The following is a 12880-nucleotide window of genomic DNA, read 5'->3' on the forward strand; positions in this document are numbered from 1 at the left end:
ATTATTATTTACCATCCCCAAAACTTAAGTCTTTACGCTTCTCAAATACAAGGTTGCTATATTTCTTTGATGCTGTAAATTGTGTGTCTATTCCTTTACACTTATCTGTTTCTTAGCCAGTACTAGATAGTTTGGATAGTTACTGCCTTATAATAAAGTTTAAGATCTGGTACTGCTAAAGGCCTCCTTCCTTTATATAATTTTTCATTAGTTCTTTTGATATTCTTGAATTTCTTTCAAATAAACTTTGTTACTTTTTTTTTAATTCAGCAAAATATTATTTTGGTAACTTAATTGGGATGTCATTTAACATATAAATTAGTTTGGGAAAAATTGTTGTTTTCATTATATTGGCCTTACTTACCCATGAACAATTACTATTTCTCCAATTACTTAATTGTGATTTTATTTGTATAGAAAGTATTTTTATATTTTTGTTTATTCAGTTCTTGGGTTTATATTAGCAGGTGCACTTCCAGGTATTTTATGCTGTCTAGAGTTATTTCAAATGAGGTATCTCTTACTATATCTTCTTGCAGGGGTTTGTTTGCGATATATAGGAATGCCGATGATTTATGTGGATTTACTTTAAATCCTACTCCTTTGCTAAAATTATTGTTTCAACTAATTTTTTAGTTGTCTTTGGGATTTTCCAAGTATATCATAATATCATCTGCAAAAAGAGATAGTTTTGTTACCTCATTCCCTATGCTGATTCCTTCTATTTCTTTTTCTTCTCATTGCTGTTGCTAGGATTTCCAATACCTCCTTGTTTAACAAACCTGACCTTACTGCGTCAGCTTATTCACATTACAAATAATGCTTCCTGATCGTTTTAGGTAAATATTTTTATCAATTTAAGGAAAAATCCATTCATACCAATATTTTCAAGCATTTTTAATAAAAATGAGTGTTGCACTTTATCAAAAGCTTTTTCTGCATCTATTGCTATAATTGTATGATTTTTAAAACTTTTATTATTGATGTAATCACTTATGTTAATAGTTTTCCTTATGTAAAACCATCCCTGCATTCCTGATATAAATGCTGCTTGGTCATAATGTATAATCTTTGTGATGTGTTTTTGTAACCTTTTAGCTATTATTTTATTTAGGATTTTTGCATCCATATTCATTACCAAAATTAGTCTAATTTTCTTTCTCTGTTTTTACTATATCTGGTTTAAGTATTTATATCATATTTATTTCATAAAAGGAATTTGTTAGGATCCCTTCTTTGTCTTTTTGTCCAAATAATTTATTTAGTAATGGAATTAGTTGATCTTTAAATATTTTATAAAATTCACTTGTAAATCCATCTTGTCCTGGTGCTTTTTCCTTAGGCAGCTCATTTATGGCCAATGCAATTCCCCCTACATAAAATGGGTCTATTTAGATATTCTATTTCCTCTTCTGTTAATCTAGGCAATTTTTATTTTTGTAAATATTCTTGATTTTACTTAAATCATTAAATTTATTGGCATATAATTGGGCAAATAATTCCTTATAATTGGTTTATTTTCATCTTTGTTAGTTGCATATTCACCCTTTTCATTTTTAATACTAGTGATTTGGTTTTCTTCTCTCTATTTTAAATTAAATTAACCAAAGTTTAATCTATTTTATTGTGTTTATTTTTCATAAAACAGACTTTTACTTTTATTTAATTCAGTATTTTTACACTCAATTTTATTAATCTTACCTTTAATTTTTAGGATTTTCAATTTAGTATTTAAAAGTTTGTTCTTTTTTTTTTTTAAATTACATACTCAATCCATTGGTCTGCTCTTTCTCTATTTTATTGATATAAGCATTTAGACATATAATGTTCCTCTGATTACTACTTTTGCTGTATCCCATAGATTGATGTGTTGTTTCATCATTGTCATTCTCTTTAACGAAATCATTGTTTGTTTCTATTATTTGTTCTTTAACTCAGTCACCTGTATTCTTGTCCCCTAGTCTCTTATCTCTTTAGAAGATTTTTATACCCTTTTAGATGTATATGTTCCATCTTTAATCCAGATCCAATGAGAGTAAGGTTCTAACACTATTAGTCCTTTGCCCCCACCTGATTCCTCTATCAGTTCTTTCCTGAACACCCCATTTTTATGAGATAATTGCTCCTTTTTACCTTTTTCTGTCCAATTTTGTTTTTTGGAATTGCCCCAGATTATACAACTCAACCCCAACCTTTCTTTCAAACTACCCTAGTGATGATGGCATTCTTAAGAATACTGATAACATTTTCACATATAATAAGTAAACAGTTGGACCCTTAGTGAGTTCCTTATACTTAGTCTTTAATGTTTTCTTATATTTCTTCTAGATCTTTTATATCAAATTTTCCATTGGGTTCTGGTCTTTTGGTCACAAATACCTGAAAGTCAGGGCAGCTAGGTGGTGAAGTGGATAAAGCACCAGCCCTGGATTCAGGAGGACTTGAGTTCAAATTTGGCCTCAGACACTTGACACTTACTATTTGTGTGACCCTGGGCAAGTCACTTAACCCTCATTGTCCCACAAAAACAACAACAAAATATAATGTTCCAAAACATGTTCTTTTAGTGTTGAAGCAGCTAGGTCTTGTAAAATCCTAGTTGTATCTCCTCAGTATTTCAGTTGCTTTTTTCTTGTTGATTGCAGTATCTTCTCCTTAACCTGGGAGTTTTGAAATTTGTCTATGACATTCCTGTAAGTTTTCTTCCTGGGATCTCTTTCAGGTGGTGAATGGAAGATTTTTTTTTTCTACTTATACTTTACCTTCTTGTTATAAAACTTCAGGGCAATTTTTGTTAATAATTTCTTATAATACTATATGAAGATTCTTTTTTTGATCATAACTTTTAGGTAGTCTAGCAATTCTTATATTGTCTATCCTTGATCTGTTCTCCAGATCAGTTGTCTTTCTAATGAGATGTCTTAAATTTTCTTCTATTTTTGGTAATTTTATTATTTCTTGGTGTCTTATAATGTCAATTGATTCCCCTTGCCCAGTTTTAGTTTTCAAGAAGTTATTTTCTTCCTTAAGATTTTGGACCTCTTTTTCCAATTGGTTAGCTTTCTTTTCATAATTTCTTGGATTGCTTTTATTTTTCCCCCTAATTTTTCCTTGAATCTCTCTTTTTTGATTTTTCATTCCTTTTTAAGTTCTTTAAAGAACTCTTTTTGGGCTTTTGGCCATTTGATGTTACTCTTTGGGGTAGAAATTTTTTTTGTAACCTTACTATCTTCCTTTGAATATAAACCCAAATCTTCTTTTATGCCATAATAGTTATCTTTTTTCAGGTTCTTTTTCTTTTGCTTATTCATTTTTATTTTATTTTTAGCATCTTATTATTGTAATCAGATTTTAATCCTGAGTTGTGGGTAATGGTGCTTTAGGCCTCAGGTCTTCCTTACTGTTATTTTCTGAATTCTGTCCAGGGGCCCAACTTCAGGGATTCCTCAGTTAAGGCCGTAGTTAGGGTCCCTAACCATGCTGTCTGGAAAATGTGATTGTTCCCCGAGGTACCACATTGACCAGGTGTTTGCTTGCCCATCTTTGGCCACAACCTCAGCCAGGAATCATGTCTGGTTAGCTTCGTTAGGCCTCATGTCCAAAAACAGCCCAAAGTCCTTCAATCATTCCTCACTCAGCCTTCTGATTCCCACACTGTTCTTTAGATGAAAGTTTCATGAGGTGAAAGTTCATGAGGCCTAGTATGTTTCCCCATAGAGCTGCCCCCAGGGCCTGCTACTTGTAGGACTTGGAGGGATTTACACTTCACCCAGTCCAAACCTTAGCCCCTGGAGGTCCTGTCTTTCATGAGGTCCTTTCAAGTTGTCTTAGGAGGATGACTATTTTTTCTCTTAATTTTTGCAATTTGACTTTCATTCTGTGGCAATGTTGTGTCTGTTTGTGGAAGAAATTTGGAGAGCCTGGAATTTTTGACCTATTCTGCCATCTTTCCAGAATTCCCTTTAGTTCTAGTTTCAAAGTACTTTACATACACCATGTTGCTGCTTATCTCATTATTACTGATGGTTTTCCCCCACATCCCCACAGAAGCTGGCTTGTGCTGGTAGACATAGTAGTAGTCAGTGAACACCAGCATACTGTTTGAGTGGCATTTGCAGAATTGTGATTTTGATAAATTCAGGCATGTATTCTCCTTCCCTTTACCTTGTTGACAAAATGTCTATCTTGGATCTGCCTTCCTCTTGATGTGTTTAGCAGAAAAGCCACCAGTCAGTTATGGTTCTCTGGTGTGAGTTTGTGTCGTATATTTGAAGCTTAGCTTGAATTCATATTTTACCCAGTATTGTGTTGTTAATTATATAGTATATTCCTATATCTTCTCTGGCACTTGAGGCAACTTAAAATAACTTTTCACAACTTTCAAATTTTTCTGGTGCTGTTTGTCATTTAAAAATTATTTTCACTCGATTTTTAAAAAAGTTTTTTGATGATAACATTCAACCAATTAACAAGGGAATAAAATGAATAATAGAGCATCTTGCAATAGTCTTCGGCCAAAAGCAATAAAACTGACTTGAAATAATAAAATCATCTAAAATATCAACATCAAATTAATTTTTTTACATTTCTGTTACTAGTTAAATAAAAATGTAGGTAGGTTATATTATAGAAATTCTATTTTATATATAATATGTATTAGTTATTCATGATAAATGCTTATTCTTAGGGTCTATGTCATGGGACCTCATAATGAGTTTCTTTTGGTACTTTAGTAATTTAATTTCCTTGAATGGGTTTCAAGACTTGTCTTCTGTTTGTTGAATCATTCAAACAAATAGTGCTACAATTAAGGTTTGTTGTATTTGTCGATACCATGATTTCTATTACTTGTTAGAGAGTCATAGGATGTACATATGCTGTTGATGGATAAGATAAGATAAGATAAGATACGATAAGATGAGATGAGATGAGATAAGATAAGATATAGAATTTATTTGATTACTTGATAACTCCCTCTACCACTGCAGGTTAGCAACTTCTCTGCAATTTCTATTATTAGAAAGATACCTGGGACTCAGTGAATTTAAGCGATTTTCCCAGGGTCTAAGAACCAATATGTGCTAGAGGCAAAGCTTGAAGCCAGGTCTTCTTAACAACAGGCTAACTTTCTCTTATACCATTCTTATTCTACTAAATCCTCTCAATATATATAAATATAAAGAAACCAAACCTGGTGGTCTCTTGCTTATGCCCCATCCCTCTTATTTTGTTAGGTCCAGAAAGCACCAGCATTTGGCATCCACTTTATCAAGTTCCTAATAATGTTATACCAAATTGAAGAAACATCTACATTTTGATTCTCTTTAATCTGTAATTTGTGAAACCATAAACTACTATGTAATACTAATTGCCAACTTTGACGTTAGCTTCAGGTTACAGTCCTTATTGGGATTACCTCTCTTTTATCAGTCTTTTGGTGAATGCAGGGACTGTCTTTTGCCCCATTATGTATCCCAGTACTCTTAGCACAATGCCTAGCACAGAGTGGTTAATACATGTTTTGTGACTGATGGTCTCTTTTGGATCCTCCATATTGTCATATCCTAGCATTTAATTTCATCAAGGCTTTGGACTTGATCCCTAAGATTGTGTTATATCGTTTGCTCCCTATGGTTTCAACTACCATGATTTTTAGCTATCTCGATAATAGAAGCCAGAAAAGAGCCTTACACAAGTACTTAAGTATTCAAGTTGTTGAATTGAAATCTATTGGCAATTTCTTTTCATAAAAGTAATAAAGCATGCTACTGTATGCACTTTGCAGTACTTATTGGTCATGGGAGATATATAGTATAACTTACTGTGAAATCCTTGAGTTGTCCAAAAAAGAATGATTGATATGTAGCTTACAAGATAGAATGTTGAAAATATTAGACATTTTTAAAGATTTCTTTGTTTTTTCAAGATGGTTTCCAGAAGTCCAAAATATTTATTACCAAGGTAATAAAAAAAGGCAGTTACCCACTGGTGGCAGCAGTGCAAAATTGGAAGCTTTCTTCAACTGTGCTGCAACTTTAATGACTATACAACTGCAGAACTTAGCCTTGGATTCAATGCAGGACTTTACAGATTTAATTGTACAAAGGCCGGTAAGTAGGTATCGCTAATGGTCATATGCTTATACTTAGTCATCCACAGTTTTTCATGAAACATTACCAAGGTTTTGCCTCTGAAATGGAATTTTGACCTATTTCCCTGATTGGTAAAACTGGCACAGTCAGTGCTCATAAATCAACAAATGATTGAGCATAATTATAAATAAATGATAATGGCAAGTGATAGATTGCTTATTCAGGGCCATGGACTCACTTCTTATTTTGAGAAAACTTGAGGCACAGCCCCAAACTAGCCGGACATCTGCAGAACTTTTCCACAATGACTATTTCTACTTTCCCTGAAACATTCCTTACTGACAAACTTAAAAAAAAAATTTCTCAAATTTAATATCCAGTCCTAACCTCGGTTTACCTCTAGTTTCGCATCTCCAGCTGCCTGTTATACATCTTGAACTGGATAGCCTACAAACATTTAAATTCCACTTGATCAAAACAGAATTCATTATTTTTCTCCCCAAATCCTCACTTATTCCTAACTTCCTTATTTAAAAAAAATATATTTTTATTTACTATTCATTCGGCTTGCCGTTCAGTCATTTCAGTATGTCTGCCTCTTGTGACACCATTTGGGATTTTCTTGGCAAAGATACTGGAGTGGTTTACGATTTCCTTCTCCACATCATTTTACAGATGAGGAACTGAGGCAAAACAGGGTTAAGTGACTTGCTAAAGGTCACACAACTAATAAGTATCTGAGGCCAAATTTGAACCCAAGAAGATATCTTCCTGATTGCAAGTCCACTGTAATAGCCACTACTGACAAACTTTTAATGAGGAATGGTGTTCTATTCTCCCACAGAGGCAAGGTGGGGGTGTCACCCAGAACATTTAGGGGTATCCTGTAAGACACAGGTCTGTGTCCATATTCTCTCATCCCATTTCTCTGTGCCCAAATGTATTAGGTACCATAGCTTTTCTTGCTGGAGTGTTGTGGCAGTTATCTGATACCAAGGAACCCTTGGTACAGGGTGGGCCAAAAATCATAAAGGGTTTCAAAATTTAATAACTCCTTTATTTTTTGTTTTTTATTTACAACACCATAGCATCACATGTAGTATGTATAGGAAATGAATTTACATTATGTGAAAAAACAGATCTTGTAAATGGCAAAAGATAAAGAAAAAATAATTTTCAAAAAGTTATTAAAATACCGTGACTTTTGGCCCACCCTCTACATTCTTATTTCCCTCAGTATAATCACTCCTTATCCAGATGGCTTGCTGTTGGCACAAGGAATGAGGTTACAGCCAAGATCCAGCCAAGGATTAGATTTTCCTGCCCCTGGTTGGATAAGGAAAAGTCCTTAGTTCTTGTGGGAAATTTCTACTCTGCCACAGCAGTTTTCCTTACCTAGGCAAGATGCTAAGTGATAGAAATACAAATACAAAAGAGAGATAGGCACTGATTTGGGGAGCTTACATGTTAATAGGGAGAAACAACAAATAGGAGTAGTGGTAGCCAGGAAGGGAGTTTTGGTCTGGAGAGTTAGAGGAATGATGAATCGATTCATAGGGCAACCAGTGGACATGCCCTTACTAGAAGCAATGGCAGTTTTGCTTTGATTACTATGTACAGAACAGGAAGTAGAAAACTGAAGATAAGAAAGGTTTGTATTGTAGCAAGTAACATGGCATTATGGTCCATGTGGAATCTGGGCACTTAAGGACAGAAGCATTAAGGCAGTTAGAGATTGTTAAGGGCTAAAATTCTAGCTAGTCTGTCTAAAATATCTAATGAGTGGTCGCCAATAAATTATAAACTTTAGCAGGAGTTAGGCTTTTAAGCATTTATTAAGGAGAATAAGAATTTGGCAAAGAGAGAGAGAGAGGCCTACATTCATCTATCTATTAAAGGGAGAGCACATTTCTAGCTCCGCTCTCCACCAGAGTCCAAAGGAAAGAGAGAGAGACAGAGTGCCTGGCTCCCCCTTCCTCCTCCAACCAGCCAACGTCACTTCCTGACCCCAAAGAAAAGACGCATGGTCTTGCCCTCAAAGACCTTCCTTTCATGGCGGAGCTTTTCTACGGTAAGTCTCCAGCAGGTGGCGTCATTCCAATCGTTACAAGATCTAGACATTTAGGGACCTATGCAATGAGAAACCTAGGCACCTAGGGAACTAGTGTATTTAAGGACATAGAAACTAGGTAGGGACATAGGCTTTATTGATATACAGGGTGGACCAAAAGTCACAGAGGGGTCTGATGGTTTAATAACTTAAAATATTTTCTTTATTTTTCAACATTTATGAGATTTTATTTTTCACACATAATGTAAATTCATTTCTTCTCTATACTGTATATGATGCTATGGTATTGTAAATTAAAAATAAAGGAGTTATTACATATTTGTGACTTTTGGCCCACTCTGTAGATTCAAAAATTTTAGACTGGTTTGAACCAATTAGAATTGGTTTAAACTGATTTAGATTGGTTTTAACCAGTTTGATCTGTATTGAACTAATTTAGACTGATTAGAACTGGTTTAGACCAATTAGAACAGATTTGAATTATATTAAACCAGTTTAGAGTGTTTATACCTGTACTGAACTGGTTGGGAGTGGTAAGATCTCAACTGGATTCACCCTGTTTAGGCTGGTTAGGAAAGATGCCCTGGGGCATGGAATAGACTTTTGCCTAGGTCCCTAAATGTCTAGTTCCCTAAATGGCTTAATGCCTCAGTCTCTAAGTGCTTGGTTCTCTAGTGCCTAAGTGGCTAGATTTCTAATTAATTACCTTAGAGTCTAATTCCTTAAATACATAGGTCCCTAATGGTCTAGATCCCTAATTACCCTATTCCCTAGGTTACTAAATGTCCAGATCCCTAATTGCCTAAGTACCTAGTTCCCAAATGTTTACGTAACCAAGTACACTGCCTAAGTGCTTAGATCTCTTAGTGCCTAGTTCCCTAAATGCATAGTTCTCCAAATGTTTGGTTCCCTAAATGCCTTGGTTCCTTAACTACTGAGGTCACTGAGTATCTAGGTCCCTAAATTCCTCATAGATTATTAATTCCCTAAGTGTTTAGGTTTCCATTTGCATAGATCTCTAAATGTCTAGATCCTTAATTGTCTTAATTCCATGGTCCCTAAGTGCCTAGATTTCTAAGTAGCTAAATGTCTAGATCCCTAAATGCCTTAGTGCCTAGTTTGCTAAATGCATAGAACTCTAAGTATCTAGGATAACTAAGTATCAATAACTACCAACTCACATGCCCACTATTTGATCTTTACAAAATCTTGTTGATGATAATCTCAACATATACTGAGGATTTCCTCATAGAAAATATGAGAAGGAAATAGGCAGTAGTTTGCAAATGATATTCTATAGCAGGCCCCATCATTGTAAGCACATAATTAGCACAAAAATACAAATGGTACAAGAATCTACTGCGCTTATTGTTTGTTGGCTAAAGAAAACATTTGATTTGTTAGAGCAAATGATGCCTTAAAGATTCTGTTCCAATGAGATATCTCATATATATATATATGCGCACACACACACACACACACACACACACATATATATGTATGAATGTAGGCCTCCATCAGTCGCAGATGACCATGGATCAGCTCCTTGAAGAGCCACAGGCCACAGTGTGGCTGTGCAGTCTGATATGGGAGCTGCAGCTCCTGAGTGACTTCTAATTGGTAACTGCCGCATCCCATGTTGTATCTACCCCATGAAGAGTAGCTGGAGTATCCTCTCCAGGGCGCTGGCCTGAGTGGATCAATATGGAAAACAAGCTGTTGCTCATGCAGCAGGTTTTCCCTCTCCTCGACACTGGTGGATCCAAAGGAGAGGCAGAGCCAACACAGTTTGCCACCAGTGCCGCTGCAGGAGTTGCCAGAGGGATGTGGTGTCCAACATCTAACTGCCTAAGGGACTCCGACTCCTGATTTTTCCTTGGGGTTAACTCCCAAAGCCTTTCCTATATATGGGTATAGCCGCGAGGCAGCAAAGATTTAAAATCAGGGTTTCCTTCCCCTAGGCGGGTTGCCTGCCAAGGCTAACGAGTCCCACCTGCCCAAAGCGACTGGTTTTAAGGCTCCAGTGACTCGCCTTTGCCCCTTCTCCTGTTAGTGGAAACAGTTCGGCCACGAGAAGGCCAGGAGTTGGGCTTCGGTTGTCAGAGGCTATTTGAGACGCATGCTATTGGAGCATTTTATAGGGAGTGGGAGCTTATCCCCACTCCCACCCTGGCATGACAAACCTTTGGAACTATATACATGTATGTATATATGTTAAGATCATATAAGATTCATTGAAAGTTGCAACAGAGATATCTTTGATGACCCTCTCATTGTTGATATCAATTGAGGCATAAGACAAGAAGACATAAGCTCCCTAAAGGTGTATGCCCTTGTCATGGAGGATGTCTAGGACAAAGACCAAATGGAGGTGGGGCTCCTATTGATTATGAAGTCTTTCATATATTCTAGTTTGTAGATGACATTATGCTAATTGCATCAAAACATGGAACATTATGTATTCTTCTCAATAGAGTTTCATCTAATTACGCATACAGTTAAAATCAAGTGATGAAGAATGCCTATTTTCCAGATTGTGATAAGTGGTTGAATATATCTGAGCTATCACTACATATATCTTGGACAGATACTGCTGATGGGCAGTAAACGGCACAGAATTGAATAAAGTGGAGGAAAGACTGAATTCTATTTTGGAAATTGTTCAGTACTTTCAATAATTCCAATGGGAACTTATCTTATTAATATTTTTGATGATGGGATTCAATCAACCAAGAATTTATAAAATTCTTACTATATTAGGCTCTATGCCAGAAATACAAAGGCAACAAGAAGATTATCCCTACCTTCAGGGAGCTTAGATTTTGTCTTGGAAATGCAACACACAGACAGATGCTATATTCATGAAAAGCATGAAATAGCTCAGTCTCAGGGAATTAAAAATTCAGGGCTCCCAAATGATAAGATTGACAGATTGTGCGAATAAGCAGATTATTGGATATTATCAAAGAAAAATTATGTAAGACATAACTTTCATTTTTTTCTTTTATCACTTTTTAAAAAACCCCTGGCTGTACCTTTTTTCCTATTGGCATAAACTTATTCAACTTCCCTTTACTAAAGGATTCCTCTCACTAATATTCTTGCACGTCTGGGAACTTTTGAATGGCTTCTTATAACATCTTTGAAATTATTCATTCTTGGTTATATCTTCTAGGTGAGGATAAAATTTGCAAGTATTTCCAGTTAGAGAAACAGTGCAAATAGCCACTTGATACTAAACATCAGGATTTAAGAATAAGCTTCTTTTCCTTTAAATTAACATTTTAGGGAGAAAATTTATAATTTATACTGATTTATATCCCAGGTTTCTGATAATATGAGTAATTGAGTAGTTGGCCATTCTGCTTTGAGAGTATGGCATGATGCACACAAGGGAACCTAAATACAAAGTGTCAGTTTTATAACAATTTATAATAATTACTCTTATAAAATATTTGTTTCTGAATGTTATTTATGTAAGTGATGTCCTTTCATAAGAAATATGTATGACAAGTGCTTAAGGATTTAAATTTATACCCTATGGGCTTTGTGATTGCCACTAAAATGAATATATTTTAAACTTTTTTTCAAAGGATTCTGTGCGAGCTTATGAGCATCCAGGTTTTATAACAAGACTGATCCTTGAAAATGAATATGTTAAGTTTGAACCTGAATTTAATGATTATCAAGCAATTTTTCTAAATATTTATGAGGTCATGATTAAGGCTGTTAGTCTTATACCAAGGGTTGAGACTAAATTGTATGCCAAATGGGTAAGTAATTAATATATTTTGATTTTTACAATCAATTTAATGCCTTGCAATTCAGTTAAATAACATGACATCATTACCATGGAAATATGACAACTATCCTATTCTTTATAAATACATGCATTCTAGAAAAGTTGGCTTAGTTAATTTCTTCAAAGTAAATCTTGTTTTCTCACTAACTTCACTTGTAGTCCTACTCTTTAATATATGTTATACCACTCAGAAACCCTGGCTTTCAGGACAGAAGCTTGAGTAATGGGTTAGAACTGAAGGTTAGAGTGCAGAAGCTTGGGTACTTAAAGATAGGTGGTGAGCTGCATGGTGGGTGTAAGTTCAGGCAAGATATAGTGAATGTTCACCAATCAGAAACCCAGGTTCCCAGGGTAGAAGTTTGAATTCTGGGTTGGAGGATCAGACTAGAATATAGTAAAATAATAGGTTAAAAATGACCAATAAATAGTGGAAGTAGAAGCAGTAAGGTGATAACAATTTTTCATTTTAAAGAAAAATTTTAAAAATTTAATGATTTATAATAAAAATATATAGAGGAAAAATTTATTTTCAATATTTGATATATAAACTTTTCAACTAACAAATACTCTAATGATCTGCATTGATAATGTACCATAGAATTATTATTTAGATCCTATTAGTCTGGCTCTAGTATACTTCTCTAGATATATTTTATAGTCATACCGGCTTCCTTGTTTCTCAAACATGACATTCTCTCTCTGGTTTCTGAGCCTTTGAACAGGCTGCCAACGTGCCTATAATGTATTTGTGCCTCACTTCTGACTTTTAGTCTTTAATTTCTCTCAAGGCTCAATTGGGGTACCATTGGCTATGGGAAAGTTTAATTTTCCTCATTACCTTAGTTTTTAGTGCTCTCATGTCTCAAATGATCTGATATACTTATCTGTATAAATGTTGTCTTTTCCAGCAGTAGA

General features: G+C 34.9%; 1 protein-coding gene across 1 annotated transcript in view; it reads left to right on the top strand.

The window, feature by feature from the left end:
* DNAH7 (dynein axonemal heavy chain 7) overlaps positions 1-12880 on the top strand; it is a 304763-nt gene that overhangs the window by 62259 nt on the left and 229624 nt on the right. The window contains exons 10-11 of the mRNA XM_043992176.1: positions 5927-6110; positions 11757-11936. Coding sequence (XP_043848111.1) covers positions 5927-6110; positions 11757-11936 — 364 coding nt within the window. The remainder of the gene's footprint in view (positions 1-5926; positions 6111-11756; positions 11937-12880) is intronic.

The sequence above is a fragment of the Dromiciops gliroides genome, chromosome 3, assembly GCF_019393635.1.
Source record: "Dromiciops gliroides isolate mDroGli1 chromosome 3, mDroGli1.pri, whole genome shotgun sequence".
In the NCBI taxonomy this organism is placed as follows: Eukaryota; Metazoa; Chordata; class Mammalia; order Microbiotheria; family Microbiotheriidae; genus Dromiciops; species Dromiciops gliroides.